Source organism: Molothrus ater, chromosome 9 (assembly GCF_012460135.2).
Source record: "Molothrus ater isolate BHLD 08-10-18 breed brown headed cowbird chromosome 9, BPBGC_Mater_1.1, whole genome shotgun sequence".
Lineage (NCBI taxonomy): Eukaryota > Metazoa > Chordata > Aves > Passeriformes > Icteridae > Molothrus > Molothrus ater.
In genome coordinates this window covers 2,099,419-2,117,326 of record NC_050486.2, presented here as the reverse complement: position 1 = coordinate 2,117,326, position 17,908 = coordinate 2,099,419, and the positions used below count along the sequence as shown (strand labels likewise).

The 17,908-nt window shown below is 46.4% G+C and overlaps 1 protein-coding gene across 2 annotated transcripts in view; it reads right to left on the bottom strand.

Moving 5' to 3' along the window:
* Positions 1 to 5,367: 5,367 nt before the first annotated feature.
* KIFAP3 (kinesin associated protein 3) overlaps positions 5,368 to 17,908 on the bottom strand; it is a 68,163-nt gene continuing 55,622 nt past the window's right edge. For both annotated transcript variants that reach the window (XM_036387504.2, XM_036387505.2), the window contains exon 20: positions 5,368 to 5,747. In XM_036387504.2, coding sequence (XP_036243397.1) covers positions 5,639 to 5,747 — 109 coding nt within the window. In that variant the 3' untranslated portion in view covers positions 5,368 to 5,638. The remainder of the gene's footprint in view (positions 5,748 to 17,908) is intronic.

The window sequence follows — 17,908 nt, the reverse complement described above, 5'->3', positions numbered from 1 at the left end:
TCTGTAGCCCCTTCACGAGCCTCGTTGCCCCTCTTCATACACGCTGTTGCCCCATAATGTCCTCTTTAAAATAAATTTTTAAATAGCCTTGCCCTCCCCGTGCCCCACTCAGGCCCGGGCCGCAGGGTGGTCTGACACTGCGGCGTGAGGGGATCCATTTAATGCCATTAAATGTAATTGCTCTCGGCGCTGCGGCGTAAAGCGGCCCCGGGGAGAGATTTCACGTGAGTGTTTTGGACGGCGGAGCGAAGGTTGAAAGGAAGGGCTCCAGAGCGGTGGGAGGTCTGAGCTGTTCACACGCTATTTTCATATCGCCGGTGTTATTCCAGTTTCCTGCAGCGCCAGGACGTGAGGATGTGGTTTGCTCGGTCGCTCTGAACAGCAGCACAGCCCAGCCCCGTGGCCTCGTCTAGACGCGGGTTTAATGGCCAGGGCAGAGTGTTTAACACAGGTGGTCTGAGCTCTGCAAGCGCCTTGGCTTTCTGTAGTAACTCAACTCCACGAGTTTAACCTGTGCTGAGTCTTGTGCTGCCAAGTCCAGCACGAAGTGTGTAAAATGTGTTCTTTATGCTTTCCCTCTTCCATTTCTAGGGAAGCCTTCCAGGGCTTGGACAGCACAGATGATCCCAGACACACAGCTCTGCTGGCCAGTGGCTCATCAATGCCAGAGTCCCTTCAGCACAGCTACAGCTCTGGATAGCAAAAGGGATTCCCTCAGATCCACAGCACAACTCTGCTCAACTGAGCCTCACCCGAGAGAGGATTTCTCCTGTGACTGTGCAGGGGAAGGGCTGTAAAGTGGCACATCAGGGTTAACATGGGGACACAGTGCTAGGAGGAGCCTGCTCCTCTGGCAGGATGTGCTGGTAGATGGATGATCTGGGGCTTTTTTAAAAAATGAAGAAATATAATGGGAGGAGCAGGGTACAGGAAAGTGAAATGGGTCACAGTATGTCGTACATCACACATTACAGGATAATATAATGCACACAGGAACAGAAACTAAGTAAAGTTCAGGTACATCACCTCTATCTGTCAAAGGCAGGAAAGATCCAGAGTCTTTGGCCCAAATGGGACAGACACCTAAAAATATCCTGGCCCCAAAGTGCAAACGAAAAGAAACTGTGTAATGTTCACTAAGGTGGATATTAGTCACCAGTTTATTCAAGGGGCCAGGTGTGGATTTGTATGTCCTGTGTTTGTGGCAGGGCAAAGGCAGAAGGTCAGAAGACATGAATAACTGGAGGTAAAGATAAAAAATTCTTAATAAGCAACAACTGATTTCTACTCACAGCTCTTGGCTCCAGCTTCAGGCTGTGGTGTGATTCATGTGGCTGTCAGGAAGAAAAAGCAAACTTTGGCTGTTCTGCATCATTTCTGGTGTGTTTCCTTTGCTGGGCTGTCTGTGGAGCAGCATTTTACCTTTACCTGCTTCTCCCGAGTGATCCTGCTGTCCCACACAGGCTGAAGTGGCACTGAGGGGTGTGCCCTGCTCAGGGCCCTGTCCCCAGGTGCTGCACAAAAACCCCAGCTGGGTTTCTGCCCCCACACTTCACCCTCTGCCTTTGCTAAGCACAGCCAGCATGGGCTCCTCCAGAGAACCACCCAGGGATTGGGATTAGGATTAGGGAGGTGTGAACCCCTCAAGGGCAGAGATGGAACCAGCAGGATTACAGAGCTCCTAGCAAATCCCTCATCAGGACTGGAACTGATTCTTTAAGTCAGGGGGGCAAGAAAAGATTGGCATAGTGGAGAGAGAGGCAGCTGGTGACTGCAGAGGGGGATGGGGCCACAATCACTTCAGTGGAGTGGAGCACGTGAGGTCTGAAGGCACAGCTGGGGAGCACTGCCTTAGCATCCCAGAGTGGTTTGGGTTGGAAGGGACCTTCAAGCTCATCTCATTTCAACCCTGGGCAGGGTCACCTTCCTCTAGACCAGGCTGCTCCAAGCCTGTCCAGCCTGGCCTTGAGCACCCCCAGGGATGGGGCAGCCACAGCTCCAGCCTGCCCAGCTCACTGGGCAGCTCTCAGTAGAGCAGAGATGTTCCCAGCTCTCTGGGAAAGGCACAGCAACAAAGGCTGCCTTCTCCATGATGTCCCACTCCTGCATGGCCATGTGAATTACAACTACAGCACAGCAGCCTTTTGCCTCCAATGATATTTCTCAATTTCTTAATAAACAGAAGGGAGTTTTATTTTATGGGGCAGGGACCACAGCATATTTTTTCCAGCTCTGGAAAAGTCCATGTTTTCATTCAAGTGGCTGTCCAGACCAAGTGGCTGCAAGTACCACCTTGTGACTATGAAACTCATGCAGGGGAGTGCAGCCCTCCTCTGTCTCTGCAGCTCCTACACCTCCCTCGGCACCTCAGAGCTCTTTCAAAAGAAAACCCCACAACCTTTACCTGAAGGAAAAAATGAGCAGATCACAAGAGCTTCAAGGCAACATGAATTGCAGCAGCAGTCAGCTCAGGGTATTTCATGGGTTTTGAGGATGGCCACAGAAGGAATGGAGGCTGTTGTTCCTCTCAGCCTCTGGCCACGGTGAGTGGACAGTGAGTGCTGCACTACAGGAATTCCACTACAGAACCTGCCAGAGAGGCCCAGAATCTCCTGTATCTAAACAGAGCTTGTCCTGCTTATTCCAGAGGAAGATACATCTCGTTCCTGTTTCATTTAATCCAGAGTGGATACAATTAAACAGAATCAGGGCAGTCTGATTGCAGAATGAAATGCACATGTTGAACTGCAGACAGCTCCACAGCCCCCTGGTATCTGAGAGACCTTGAATCAGGTCCTCCATGAGCTCTCAGGGAGGAGAATATTTGTTTACTTTTGCTTTCCCCCAGCCTGTTGCCCTGGAAAGCTCCTAAGTACTGGTGTAGTACAAATAATAATTTAACACAAGATCTTAGGCGGCTGCATGGAGCAGATTGCTCCTAGAAATGAGCCTGTCCATCTGCACAAAGCCTCTCTAATAGCTACCAGACATAGGAGCTTCTCAGCCATTGCTTATTTCATTGTGCTGTTAACTTTACAGCCTCATTATATCTAAAACACTTGCCTAACCAAACTCATTAATTAATTAGCAGCAGGCTGGGAAAGAGGATACTCCTAGGATGGTTCAGGATTGCTGCTGTAGGGAAAGAAGAGAGGAGCTCCACAAAGCCTGGAAGAGAAACCAGAAAAAAGAGGACCAAAGTTGCAGAAGTTGCTAACAGAAAGCAGATCCCTCCTTGCCCTGTTCTGTGCAGTGTACCCAGGGACTGAATCTATAAAATACAGATAATTAAACAGCTCAGACTCTCCCATCTTCCTCTGACACCCACAGGAAACATGATATAGGAAATGTGAAAAGTCTATGTGCTCCTATCTTTTTTTTTTCCCTTTCTGGCTCAGGAACTGTAATTAAAGGGAAAATCAGCCTCTCTCCTGCCTTGGAAGTGCAGTGGCACAGCTGGTTTTCATCTTGGCGAGCAGGCTCTGTCCTCAGGCTACTAAGTGCTGAGTAATTTTTACCAAGCTCTGTTTGCAGATAAACGATGTTCTTTTCTTAGCTGCTGCCAGGCAAAGCTACAAATACTTGATCTTTTATTCATTTCCCATAAACTCCTAACATTGAATACTAAAATTGCAGCCAGAGATTTTTTTTCCACTGCCATTTATTCTCAGCATGGTCACAACTGGATTACAATTACAGACACCCACCCTTCACTGGAGCTCCACTGCAGCTCCTCGTTAACCTGAAGCTTCCAATTAAAGGCTCCTTCAGTTTCATTGATAGTTTGCATATACTCTGAGGACCCACTTCGTTTTGGTTTTCCCCCAAAACACATTCCATGAGCAGGGCAACTGCTTTAAATAACTTCACACTAATTTCGGGAAAAGCCTGATGAGCGAGTGCCAGGCTCAAAGAATAGCCTGAGTGTGCAGTTTGGGGGATTTCTCTCACAGCAATAACTATAAAAATATCTGAAAAGCTTTTGACTGAACATGGCACAACCTCTGGGCAAATCCAGTGTGGACTCAGAACAAAGGAAATTATCTAGAAAGGTATAACACTGGAAACCTGTTTGAGTAGTTCAAGTTTTCTGCCATGTTTCTTACTGAGAGCTTACCTGTTCTAAGAAACTGTGCAAGAATTAGTTAAGAATGGTAAAGAAAATAATTTCAAAAACACTGCTTCATCTTGGCAACTCTTCTTCCACCTACCTCCAGTGAGTGAAGCCCTGAACAAGAAGCCAGCCCAGAGAGAAGGCTGAAAACTGCTATGAAATACCATGGCTAATTTTAGACTCATTTCCAGTCACGCAGTTGGAACACAGGGAGTAATGGTGCTTATAAAAGTACTTGCACACACTTTGTAAAGATAACACAGGGTTTCAAAACAATTTTTATTTCAAAGGTATTTTTGAAGTATAAGACTAAGAGTTTGTCAGATTCCCCAAACAATCCCATGCCTTTGAAGATCACCTTCCCAGCACAGACCCCAGTGTTATGGAATTACTAGTGACTGGTTTCTGTATGATCAGCCCCTGATGCAAGTCAACTTTCTGTTTAAGCCATAAAGGAGGGAGGAAGAAGGAGAAAAACAAATCTGCAAATCAACAGGCATTAACAAAAGAAAAAGGATGAGGTAGAGGTAACTTTTCTTTTAAAAAGTGAAAATTTGAACTGCTGCCTTGGTAGCTGTGGCAGAGAGGGCATTATCATCCCTTTCTGCTGTCTGTTACAGTGGGCATGCACAGCTGAAGAACAGCTTCAGCCTGAATTCAACATTTGCAGCTTATTTCAAAGCATGACACAAAACAATCACCACACTGCAAGTGCAGCATGAAAGGGTCCTGACCTGACTCTGCTGCTCACTGATGCCTGCTTAGATCCAGCTTAAACCCCAGAAACCAGCAGGACAGGATGGATTTGTGTTTCCAGATAGGAAAGCTGGGGTAAAGGCTCTGCTCGGGATTCTGAACCAAGGTACAATGTTTCTTGTTCTTGCTGGCCCTCGGGATGGATGTGGCTGTCTTCTCTCAGCCCACAGAGCTCTGTTTAAACACTAGGGTAAAGGTATTCTGTTGTGTAGTTTCTAATTTTAAGTGTTTTCAAGCATTTAAAATGGACTGTAAATGTCTGAAGCTCCAGGGGAGTGAATCTGTGCCATCTTTCCGTTATTAAAGTGGTGACCCAGGAGTGGACTTTGATCCAAACTATGTGTCAGGGCAGTGCCAGGAGATGCTGGGGCTCAGTGCTGTTCTGTGACTCAAGTGTGAGAGGGAAACAGTCCATGTTAAACACGCTGCACATGGAGCACTCTTCTTAAGTGCCTTGTAAAACACTAAACATCACTTAGAAACACATTCACCACTGCTGACCACACAGGTTTTTCTATTTAATAGAAATTAAATTAGTAGCTTAATATACATAATGTGACACTTTCCAGTCCGGTAGTTTCCAATTCCCGCTTTCAAGTCGCAGTTACTGTACAAAAATAACAACAACAAAGAGCAACCCAAGACTAAACACTGTCACTAACACACTGGGCCCAGGAAGGCTAAGTTTACATGGAGCTACACATGCCAAAGGATACAGAGTGCTGGAGCCCGGGGTGCAGCATGCAGGAGCAGGCGGTGCTGCGGCCCTCACCGCGCCCCGTAGCCGTACAGGAAGGGCTCCTCTGGCCGGTAGCCGTAGGCGGTCGCGGGGCGCCCGGGACCCGCCGTGCTCGGAGCAAAGCCATCCACGGCAAGGCTGCAGAAACGAGAGAGAGAGAGAGAAACTGCACAGCTCTGTGTGCCATGGAAGGAACAGCAGAGCTGCTGGGTGCAGCTGCTCCTGCTGCTGCTGCCTGTTTGGGCTTACCTAAAACAGAGGGCACACAAAATAAACAGCAGTTCTGTTTGTTGAAGGGCCTTCAGGTACATTTAGGGCACACAAAGCCCCCCAGGGGCTACACCCAAAATGGACGACAGGTCAAGGATTTTCACACTTTTGTACGTTTAATCCCCAATATGGAAATGGACCAATCTTCCAATTACAGCTTCAGCTAATGAAGTCATTTACCCAAGTTTGCTCCCCCCTAACTCACTTTTGGTTACATTTCTCAGGGCCTGAGGCAGTGAGGTGTCCTTGATAGCCAGGTCTGGAGAGGAATTGTTGTGTCTGCCCAAAATGCCAGTAGTTAGCACTGTATATGGAGTTTAGAGCTATACACTAAAGAACTGCAGGATTGCAAATAGATGAAAAATATACAAGCTAAAATCCTAAGGCATGATGGTTTTGTGAGGGAACTTTGCCAGCTGTGTTCCCCTTCTGGACACCACTTCCCTGGTGGAAAACGAAATGCTGTGGAGACATCAGTGCAACTCCAGTCAGGGAAAGGCTTTCAGGTCCAAGAGGAATCCCAGGAGAGACCAAAGTCTTCTCTTCCCTCCTTTCTCAGATTTACTGGCCAAGCACTTTCTTCCCTGACTCAGTGTTTCCCTCTGTACATTACAGTTACCATGTCCTTCAGGCTTCTGGCAAAACCTGCTGTAAGCCTGCCCTGCACAGCACATCTGAAGAGTCTCTTTCCCTGCCTTCAGTCCATTTCTGAGGTACATGGAGAGCACCAGCTAAAAGAGAGAATATCTGATGAAAGATGGTGCTTCTGGTGGGATACAAGAGTGGCAGCCAAATGGCAGAAGGAATTAAACACATACTGAAAAGCTATGTACTAATGAGACAGAGTAATTATTTTTGCATGTAAAACAGCATCTTTTACACCTAAAAAGTCCCACAACAATGAGTTAGATACTAAAACACAAGAACTGCATAGGGAAAAGTGGCACATATTTCATGCTCAGCAATAACTCATGCAGGAGGTAGAGAAAAACGAGCATTGCCCAAGACACTGGACTGCTGCCTATTCAGAGCTATGTCACTTCTTAGCTTCCCCTTCAGTAGGGGACAAATGGAAAAGGATCCTGATTTATTGTCTGACTAAAGATGCATTGAAAGGAGCCAAACTTCCCCTGTGAAGACTGTCAAAACACAAAGCAAAGTGCTTTTGGAGTGGGGAAAAGCTGAACCTCATTACTGCCAATTATCCATATGGAACATGGGTTATGCAAGAGCCAAGGCTGGGAAAGAACGACCCCTGCAGAAGATGTACAATGGGTGGGCCCCAGGCCCTGGCTCTGCAAGAAGCTGGCACAGCTGAATTGCTTGGGCTGAAAGGGCTCAGCTGCATGGGGGGGACCACGTCCATCTCTGGCCTCACAAAGGCACTTTCCTTGGATTGTATCTCAGTGAGGCCCTAGAAAAGGATCCCTAGTGCCTGGTTTCTCAGAAAAGGAGCTCACTCATGGGATATCCTGATAGTCAGGTGAAGATGGAAGGTCTGAGGCTGAGATTTGTCCTCTGAGATGATGGAAGGGGCACAATGAATAGCCAAGCTACAGAGAAAAAAAAAAATCACTGTTTTACTTGATGTATCTTGAGAAATGCTGTGAGCAGAAAGTGCTTTGCATTTCCACATCTGCCTGTGTGTATCTGAACTGGCAACACCCATCTCCTCACTGCTGCAGAGCCCTCAGCCCCACCCTGCAGGCTGACCAGCCCTTCAGCACAGCAGAGAGCAGCAGAGTGGCCCTGGTGTATCCTGCAGCGGTGCAAAGCTCTGTGAATGCATTCCTCTCACCACCCATTCCTGCCTGTATCCACTCCAAAGCCCTCTTACCCTTTTCCAAGCCCATTAGGAAATGAGCTGGTGACCTCTGAGGCACCTTCCCCAGATGCCTCCTTTGTACCTTGCCAACAACAGCTTTCTCATTATCGGGCCTGAAGCTTTGAAAGACTCCCGAAAGAGGGGATTAAGAGAAATCCTGTTACTTTGTGTTTATCTCTCATCTCCAGAAACCCCAAACCCAGCGGTCACCTCAGCCAGCCCCTGCCTCTCCTGTGTCACTGCTTTCAGTGTGCAAAGGCACAGACAGACAGACAGACAGAGCTCACCCAGGCTGCCCTGGGCTGCAGTGTCTCCATATCAGGCCCAAAGCTCTTGTGAACAAGCCAGCCAGGACAAGCATGAAGCTGACCAGTTTGTTTGGCAGTTCAGAAAACAAACCATTGAACAAACTTCTATAAACCAATGCCAACTCCTTCAGGGTTCTTTCAGTACTGTCAGTGCCACGAGTTAACAATGTACTAAAAGGAGGCACAGTGGGAATTGGGAGTGCAGGGTCTGGGTCTGCTGTGCTTCTACAAATTCCCAGAGACACCAGAGATTTTGCATTGCAGAAAAGCAGGACCCTGTCTACCTTTAAACTTAGGAGTTTCATTGCTTTCCTCCAAAGATCCTTAAAACATTTACAGCTGATTTCTAATGAAGAGCTATTTTAACAGAAAATGCTTTTCTGGGTTTATCTTTCCATGATGTTTTCTGTGACTGTAACAATGTTAGTTGTGGGTAAGTTGGTACAACAGGGCCTTTTTGCATTCCTGCCAACCACTGCACAGCTCATTCTGGAACGATGCTCAGGTGACTGAGGAGGCTGTGGCTGCCCAGGGCTGCTGACTGCAAGTGAGGCTTGCAGCAACCGTGCCCAGGCTCACAGCAGTGCCCTCCTCAGGTCCCTGTGGCAAAGGGACACATCAGAAACAGGAGCCTGGAACGTGTCCTGAACTCCTTGGTACAGCCCAAGCTGAGCCAGCAGGGGCTCTCGGGGCGAGGTGTAATAACGGCCTGAGCCACGCGGTGGCAATGGGCCTCTATCCCTGCAGGCTGAGCTCTCCCAGCCACTTCCAGCTCAGGAATCCTCACTCAAAGAGCTTCTAAGTGTATTTAAACTGATAACGAGAGCAGGGAAAATATGGTTTCAATCACATTCTCAACAAATCAGGTTTTTAATATCTTTTTTATAAATGTGTAAGTAATTAGGTAAAGATCCCTAGAGTTTAAACTTTGAGGAGTATCAGTTATTTCCAAATGGTTCAGACATATGTTAGTGTCCTGAAGAAAACTGGAAGAGATGGATCAGCTGATAACTGCTTTGGACAGTCAAAAAAAAACACCCCTCAAAAACCCAAGAACAACCACAGAAAATCACATTAAAACACCTTGATCAAATCACTACTCCCTCCTATCGAAATCTTTCCCTGAAGTAAATGAAGTCTTGACCATGCTTGAAAAGAACTGGCCTCATTTTTGCACATTAGTGCTCTTGAAGCATAGCAGCTTTGCCTGCTGGATTGTTTGCACTGGCAGCCTGCAGCACGGAGCTGTGGGAGCTGAAGGAAGGGTCCTGAGCCCAGGAGGTGACACAGGGTGGGACAACCACAGAGCCAGCACAGGCCTGGAGAGAGAGCCCGGCTCGCTCCCGAGGCTGCCAGGCCAAGGGCACAACCCACCGAGGTGAGGATGGATTTAAAAACAAGTCCTGATGAATCCCTGCCCCTTCTGCCAAGAACAGCACAAGGGGAGAGCCAGCAGAGATGGCAGCTCCGTGGCTGTAAACACTTGCTGGATAACAACTGGCCTGAGATCATGATCTGTGCCATGTGTGCTCAGATTTATACCAGCAATCAACCTCAAGACTTGCTCCTAGGAAAAACATTGTTGGCTTTATGCTACAGCATCTACCAGGAAATTCAGTGCAAGCAGCAAGCCTGTCTCCCATAATAATGATACTTTATTTGACTCAGTCCTCACAGGGATTTATTATTCTTGCTGGGATGCTAATATAGCTGTAGAGGTTATGCAGGAGAGGAAAATCACCGAGAAAGGGACACATAATTGTCCATTGGGGCAGCAACACTCATGCCTGAGTTGGTGTTTTTCCTCCCAGTGCTCACTGGTGTGTACCTGGGCAGCCAGAAGTGCATGCAGCCCTGCAGCTGCAGGCTGATTTGGAGGCCAGAGCAGCAGAGCAGGCTCAGCTGCAGGCTCAGCTGCAGTCACTGCAGGCAGCCCTGGCTCACAGCACAGCCCTGCTCTTGTGCAGAGCTCAGCCCCACGCCTGGGGCTCATGGAGTTAACCAGTGAGCAGCCCAGCTAATTACTGTGTACTGCTAACCTCAGTTGCTGGTTCATTTTGAGACCCTTTAAAATATGAACTGTGTATTTTACCCCTATGCACTCTCTTAATGATTTGTTTTTTTTAGACTGAAATCACTTCCAGCCATCAGTTATACTCGAGGTCTCTACACATGCACTTCTCCAAGCACAAATATTTCTTTTTCCTATTGGTCTGCCAGCCCCTGTCAGAGCAAATTTCACTTTAAACTAAATGCTGTGATACTTAAAACCTCTTGGATTACTCAGGCTGCTAGTGTGATCTATGACCTTCCCCAAATGACAGCTGAACTTTCCAATTTGCTTGTACTGCTAGGGAACTGAGGAACACATGCTGAAGAGGAAAACGTTCCTGATGTGCATGAGTGAGGAGAGATTTCTGAACAGCCCTGCTTATTGGTGATTCAGAGCATCCAAATTAATATAGCCATGTAGGATCTTAGGTGCCCTGACAGAATTCAAGGTGTAAAGAGCAGTTTGTGTCCTGTCTCCCAGCAGGAAATGGCAGCCAGCATCCTGCTGCATCCACAAACCCCTTCTGAGCTAGACAGGCTTTGGACCAGACAGAATTCATGGATGTGTGGAAGGCTCAGCAGGCTCCCACAGGGAGCACTCCATGGGAAATCCTCTGCTGGGGTGTCTGTGCTGCTCCCCAGGGCAGGGTATCAGGAGTGGCTGGGCTGGGTAATTAACAGCTGGCTAATTAACACCAGGGTGCAGAGTGACCATGGCACTGCACACCCCCACCCTGTCCACAGCAGTGCTCACACTGGGACCAGTGCTGCTGCTGACAGGGGCTCAAACCACAGCCTAATTCCCAGGTACTAATTCCACCAGCAGGGCCTCAGAAAGAGAAGTCCAGCATCACTGGGGAGATTCTTGGTCAAAAGTAAACACCTGAAATCCAACTGAAAGCCCCCAGCAGGATCCATGGATCTTGGAGTGGTCGCAGCAGGAAGCAGGTCCCAGCCTGGGAAGCAGGTCTGAAGCAGTTTGGCACACTTTGTACCAGACTGTCACTGCCTGTGCAAGTGACAGTGGCTCCAGAAAAGCCTTTGAGGGTGAAATACCAGTTTAGGAACTCACACTTTAGAGACAAAATTTCATTTGTTTCTGCCCAAAATTAAGGCACCCTGGAATCACTGCCCCCTGAAAATGAACTGCAAGCTAAACACAGAGTGCTTCCACCAGAGCCAAGATTTTACCTCTAATTCCTTTCATTCCAAACTTTTTCTAAAACCCAAGATACAAGATTTATAAGCTTATTAAAAATAAAATCTATTTTTTTTAATCTATAGATTTTTAATGATGTAGATGCTCAGACCAGCCAAACACTACTTGCAACTCTCAGCTCATCAGCAGCCCTACCAATCCCAGTGAAGGGCTCACACCCAAAGCTCTCCAATGCTCCAGGGAGCTGCCAGGGGGTTTCCTTGCAGGTGTCAACAGGCAGCCTCTGCTGACACATGTGGCACCTCTGATCACACCTGCAGCTCTCCAAAACTCCTCTTGAGGATCAGAGAGAGGGGTTAGAACCAGAGGGGCTCTGAGCATCTTTCAGAAGCCTGGTATCAGTGCAGTTCATTGCAGTCCCACTGTTTCCTCTGTACGTTCTCTGGCTATTACATACACACATACATAATACCCTGGCTATTATTGTTCCTAAAAATCACTCTGCACTCCCAAGCCATCCCCGCCTCAGCCCAGGCAGGTGGTCAGAATTTCAGTTGCACATCACTTTTAAGTCCTACATTTTCTGTTCCAGGAACCCACTCATGTGTGACAGCACAGTTCCCATCCCATTTCCTTATAAACTCTCATGCCATGAACCCCTGTATTGCACAATGCTGGACTGATTCCTGTGTGTAGCAGACAAAACAAATCATGTTCTGATGAACACTGGAGGCTGTGCTTTCCCCTCAGGAGGTGCCAGAGCCACGGGAGTGGCACAGCAGTCTCTAATCTCCAGACAAGCACAGCATTATAAGCTGTACAAATGAGATGCAGCTCACTGATCAGAACTCTTGCCAACAAAACACAAGTTTGCCAGCAGCAAAGGCTGCATTTTTTCTCTCATCTCGGTGTTTTTGTTTGTTCCTGAAGTGTTGATGAGAGCTGGTGTGAGACAAGGACTGCAGTACAGGGCAGTGTAATGACAAGGGGGATGCTCAGCCCTGCCAGCCCCATCAGCAGACTGCTTGGTGAATGCTGCAGCTCCCTCCCTCCCTCCCTCCCTCCCTCCCTCCCTCCCTCCCTCCCTCCCGAGGTTCCCTCTGCACAGAGACCAGGCATGGAAAGCCAAGGGAGCTGGGCACCCAGGCCCTGACCCATTGCACAAGCAGGGATTAAGGCACTGTGTGGACCCCGGCAGAGCAGGTGGGAAATGGTTCTGAATCCCCCAGAACACACACAGACCTCCAGCTTCCAAAGCTGCCTGCAGGTGTGACACATTGAGCTAACCCTCTGCAGGTACCAAGGAACCTTCCCACGTGAGCCAAGGCTCAGAGCTCCTGAAGCCATGGACTCTGGGGCCCTTCTGCTGACATTCCCTGGCAGATGAGCCCTGGGTGGCACCCCAGGTGAAGGACATCACAAAGGGACACAGATCCTTCTGTCCTTGCTTTAAACCCAGGGATTGAGATGATGATCCCATTTCCTCCTACAAGCCAGTTACCTCTGGTTTGCCTTCACTGACCATAAATTTTCTGTCCTTCAGAGTAAGAGCAGAAAGCAGGGGTTATGGAGAAAGTCCATACAACTGAGAAGCCTTAGGAAAAAACAATGTTTCTTTATATAATGTCTTGTAACTGTAGATTCTCCCACTGCTGCTAATGACGTTAAACTATAAACCACAAATCTCCTAAATTCTGCCTCTCATGACCCCAAGTTGTTCTCCCCTATCTGTGAAGCTTTTTGTTTTCATGCTTTTTATTCTTCAAGCTCAAATGGGAGGGGGGTTTTGTGGCAGTGTCTGTGACTGTGCCCACTGCATCAATCACCCAAGTCCATCCCTACATTAGCAATAATGTCCCTTAAACAGTAAAATTGTACCTGCTCACAAGACAGAAAATATCCAAATGAACCTGTGCAATAATACTTTAGCTCCCTTGTGCATCATAACACAGCTTTTATGGATATGATCATGTCTGTCCTTTCATGTGATCCAGCTTTCTTCAGTCTACTTAATGACTTCAAGTTTCCAATTGCTTCTGGACTTGTTGCCCAGTTGTATCTCAGCACAATCCTGCTGTTTCTCCCATTTAATTACAAACAAATGGAAAGCTGACAATGCTGGAGAAACGAGCACTGTGTCTTCTGTGTCAGGCTCCAGCTATGCACCAAGCAATAACCACGCCAAAATTCACTGGGGGAAGGCAGCATTAAAAAAAAATATTTCCCAACTGAATAGTAAGAAAGCATTGAACCCAAACCAAATGACCTTGCTTAGCCAAATTCAGTGTGAGCCTTGCTTGAAAGCTGTAGCTGCTGCCATCCCTGCTCTGCAAACACAGCCTGGGATTTGGCCTCATTTTCTTGCTCTGTCAGTTACCTGCTGTGTGATCCTGGACAAGTTGCTCCTTTTCTCCATGACCTCAGTTTCCCATTGGAGTATTGGAAGAGAAAACACCCCAGACATTAAAGACAGCCAAATGACAAACTACAGTAATGAGAAGACTCAAATTAGACTGACATAGACAGAAAAGACTTTTGCTTATTCTATAAAACTCTTTAGGAAAAAAGATTATCTGTGCTCTGCTAGAAAGGCAACCAATCCCCAGCAGGGCCAGGGGGCAGAACAGCAGCTCAAAGGCTGCAGTTGTGTCCTGCAGCCACATTGCTCCTGAGAAGGGCACCAGGAGAGCTCCTGCAGCATCCCTGCAGCCAGGCTCACAGCTCTGCCACACAGACAGGGAGTTACTCAGCCATTCTCTACAGGATTTCTTAAAAGGTCAAGTGCACAGACAGAGCTGGAACGGAAATCAAGAGCTCTGGCTTTCCATTCTAAGCCTGACAGAAACATCTCCTGTGCTCTTGGCTCAACTGTCCAAACCCACTGATTAGATACATCCATTTCTTAAGAATTAATTAAGAACTAAAACAAATCAAAAAGCCCTAAGGAACAGGCAGTAAAAAGCAAGATGTCCTTTCCTCCCCCTCTCTGCCTGCACAGTCCAAAGTGTTCGTGTCAACTCCATAAACTGAAGAGTACATTGCCTTAATGTGAACTAGGGATAGGCCTGGCTTGGGAAGCTTTCACACCTCTCCTTTAATTGTCTTCAGCAAGCTCAGTGTTAGGCTGGGGACAGAAAGCTTCAGGCAAATACCTGAGCAGAGTAAGATGCTGAAGTTTCACAGGGGTGACTGGTGTCACTGCCCAGATCAGGATGTGCTCCAGCTTCCATGAGCCTTCCCATTTGCACACAGAAGTGCTCCTTGCTTCCTTGCAGAGCAGCTCACTGAAAACGTACTCAGAGACAAGGAGCTGAAGCAAAAATGCAGCTTTTTTGGGGAGAACTTTCCCTTGAAATGTTTACACAAACTCCTCAAGCCCAAGCACAGCCACTCAGTTCTGCCCATGAACACAAATGGTGGCAAGGTCCCCTGTTGTGCACCAAAGCAAGGCCCAGGGCACTGGTGACACCGTGCTGTCTGCAGGGCAGCCCAGTGGGATGAGAATGCAGATGCTGGAGGGAAGGAGGGAGGGAGAGTCAAGAAATCTGTTCTGCTCTGGCTTCCAGCTGCAGCCAATAAAAGCTTTCAAAGCCTTTCTGAAAGTGAACATTGCTGGGGGATTTGCAGCGCTCGCTCCAGCACACGCAGCAAATGCAGTTGCTGTGTTACTACTGATGAAGAAACTTTGAATGTTCTTTTACCATCACAGAGGATTGTCCTGATTTCAAACACTTATATATAAATCAGCACAGGGCCCTAGTGAAATCTTGTTGAGATCTATCCCAAATCAGCAAAGATTTTCGTGAAAATCAAGAAGAAAATAAATCTCAATGTCTCTTACTGATTTTTTTTCTTAGGAATAACAATGGATATATCAGGAAACAAGGCAGATACAAATACAGACAAGGAATGTGTTCTTGGAGATCTATATCTTGGAGTAGCATTATTATATAAAAAACTCAAACAAATGAAAAATCAAATGTTTCCAGACTAAAAAGGTTGATCAGGGAGTACTGGGAAAAAAAAAAAATTAAAAAGCTCAAAATCCCAAAGGCAAATAAACTTTGTAAGCCAATTTATTATTTTTTTAAATCTCAGAGTTAAAAACCCATCATCTTGGTTTTCCAGAGGGAAAAGGGTGGGTCAGTCTTTGGAGTTGGATGGTTGAGACTGATAAACACAGAATCAGAATAAAATTTTAGAATCAAAACAATTCTAAGTATTTGGCAAAGAAATTAATTTGATATACTCATTTTTATGCTAGAGACTTGCTCAGAGCACATGTTCAGTTCAGATAATAACCACAAGAAATATCCCACTGATATATGGGCCTTTTTAAAACTCCTCATTTTAAGTTTAATTTTGAATCCTGTGAGCATGCTTAAACCCAGCACACAAAACACCCCTCACTTTATTACAGTTTTAAATCTTTCTTCCAGATCTGGCCTTGCAACCACTTGTCTTGATAAAATAGGTCACTTGAAAAAGGAAAGCTCAATAAAATGAATTACAAAACCAACAAGATTAAACTGATTGTGCTGTTTTTGTACAGTGCAGCCGAATTCTGCAAATATGCTGCTGGCTGTGGTTTGGCATTTAACAGCATGTGATCAGTGAGAAGGAGGAAATTTTATTCTCATTAACTGTTGCAGATTTACTGCAGTGAAAAAGGGCTATGTAACCTGAGAAGTGACAGAATGGAAAGATCAAAGCAGCAGTCTGGAAACTAAATAAACCTTCTGGCTACTTCCTGCAAGGAAAATTCACTCTGGCAATGTAAAACAGAGTCCAGTTAAAAACTACTCTCAGTTTTATGAGCTGTCACAGCAGCTTGAGTGGTTTGGACCAGTCAAGTTTAGAACATTATATTTCCTTGTTTTTGTCTCAGATACTTCTGTAAGCAGTTTTATAGTTTTTTTCTTTTTTTTTTTATTTTTTCTTTTTAAAGAGAAAAATAAAATTCTTTTCTTTTGGTTGAAATCGAGAAGGTCACAGCTAAACTCATTAAAAACAAGCAGGTCTTCATTTGCACATTCCATTCGCCTTTACTGCATTTTAATATTTTACTTGGAGATTTATAAGCAATGTACATTTGCTTTAATAACTCTTCCGCATTCTGTTCACTTATTGTTTAATATAAGTGCAAATCAGTTTACAGAGCCCAGATGGCTTGTAACCAGGGAGCCAGTCTATTCCTAGTAGCACATCTGGAGGGACTGAGCAGCAGACAGAACGTGGGAATTAATTAATGTTACATTTCAGAAGAGACAGGCCCAGGTTTGGGGGATTTTTTGCTAAGACATTCCAAAGGACTTGAGCTCACTGCTACAGCAGTTGGGTATTCTTTTAAAATTCTTAATAGCAACCTAAACCATGATGGTTAAATGAGGCCAACTGCAGGTGGAATATAATAAAATAAAAAGCAACTAAAAAATGTAAAAAAAAAAGTGACTGCAAGTAAAAGAGGCCCAAGTATCCTGTATTCCAAAAGAGCTGAAGTGCATTAAAACCTCAATACTTATTCTCTTCCCAAACAGCATCTGCAACTTGCTGAAAAAACTCTGCTATTTTAGCACTGTTAAAATATTCCCCAGCAAGCTATTTCATCTCTGCCATACTGCTGCAATTGTTGGAGCAATTAAACCTCTCTTACAGTAAATGAAACAAGGGCAACCTGATCCTTCCCAGCTCCAGACCACACACCTTGGTGAGGTGGTGTGGTCTGGTCACTGTGGGAGGAATCAGGAGAGCCCTGCCCTGCTCCATCCCTGGCACCTGAGTCTGCAGGAGGAGCTGCCCTCCTCCTGCTCCATCCCTGGCACCTGAGTCTGCAGGAGGAGCTGCCCTTCTCCTGCTCCATCCCTGGCACCAGACTGTGCAGGAACTGCCCTTCCCCTGCTCCATCCCTGGCCCCTGAATCACCAGGAGGAACTGCCCTTCTCCAGCTCCATCCCTGGCCCCTGACTCTGCAGGAAGAAATTCCCTTCTCCCTCCCTTCCCTTCTCCCTCCCTTCCCTTCTCCCCCACCTGTGCTTCCCTGCCCACCTTGGCTGTCAGCTCCCAAGGACTGTGAGCATTGCCTGTGTGTGGGGGACACATGGAGAGCTCTTGGGAGCTTCTCCTCATGCTAAGGACACGGTGACAACAAATGAACACCCAAGTACATTCAAAAGTTGTTGTAGATCAAATATTGGATATGAATAATCTTGTCCTTTTATGGATATTCCTCAATTACAGCCCTAATCCTTTCAGTGGTGCAAAAATTCTCCAAACTCTGGGAAAATCACATTGATGAATTGCCACAGGGTAAAATCTTCATACTCTGGAATAATCAGACACCTGTCTTCCAAAATGCTCCAGTAACTGTCCACAGCATAACAGCAGAATTTGGTCAGACACTTATTAGTGACACCTAAACTGGATTTGATCAGGCTGCAGCACCTCTATAAACAAGGCTTTGAGCAGACAGTGTGAAAAAATAATGAAGTGACAGCCAGCAGGAATATGACAAGACCCCAAAAAAACCAAACCAAAGCAAACAAAACCCCCCAAAAACAAAACAAAAAGCCCCACAACAACAAAAAAAAACACACACAAAAAAAAAATCCCCAAAAACCCCACCAAACCAGAAAGAGAGAGAGCTCTAGTTTAGTACTGATGCAGAAACAAATTCCTGTAAGACACA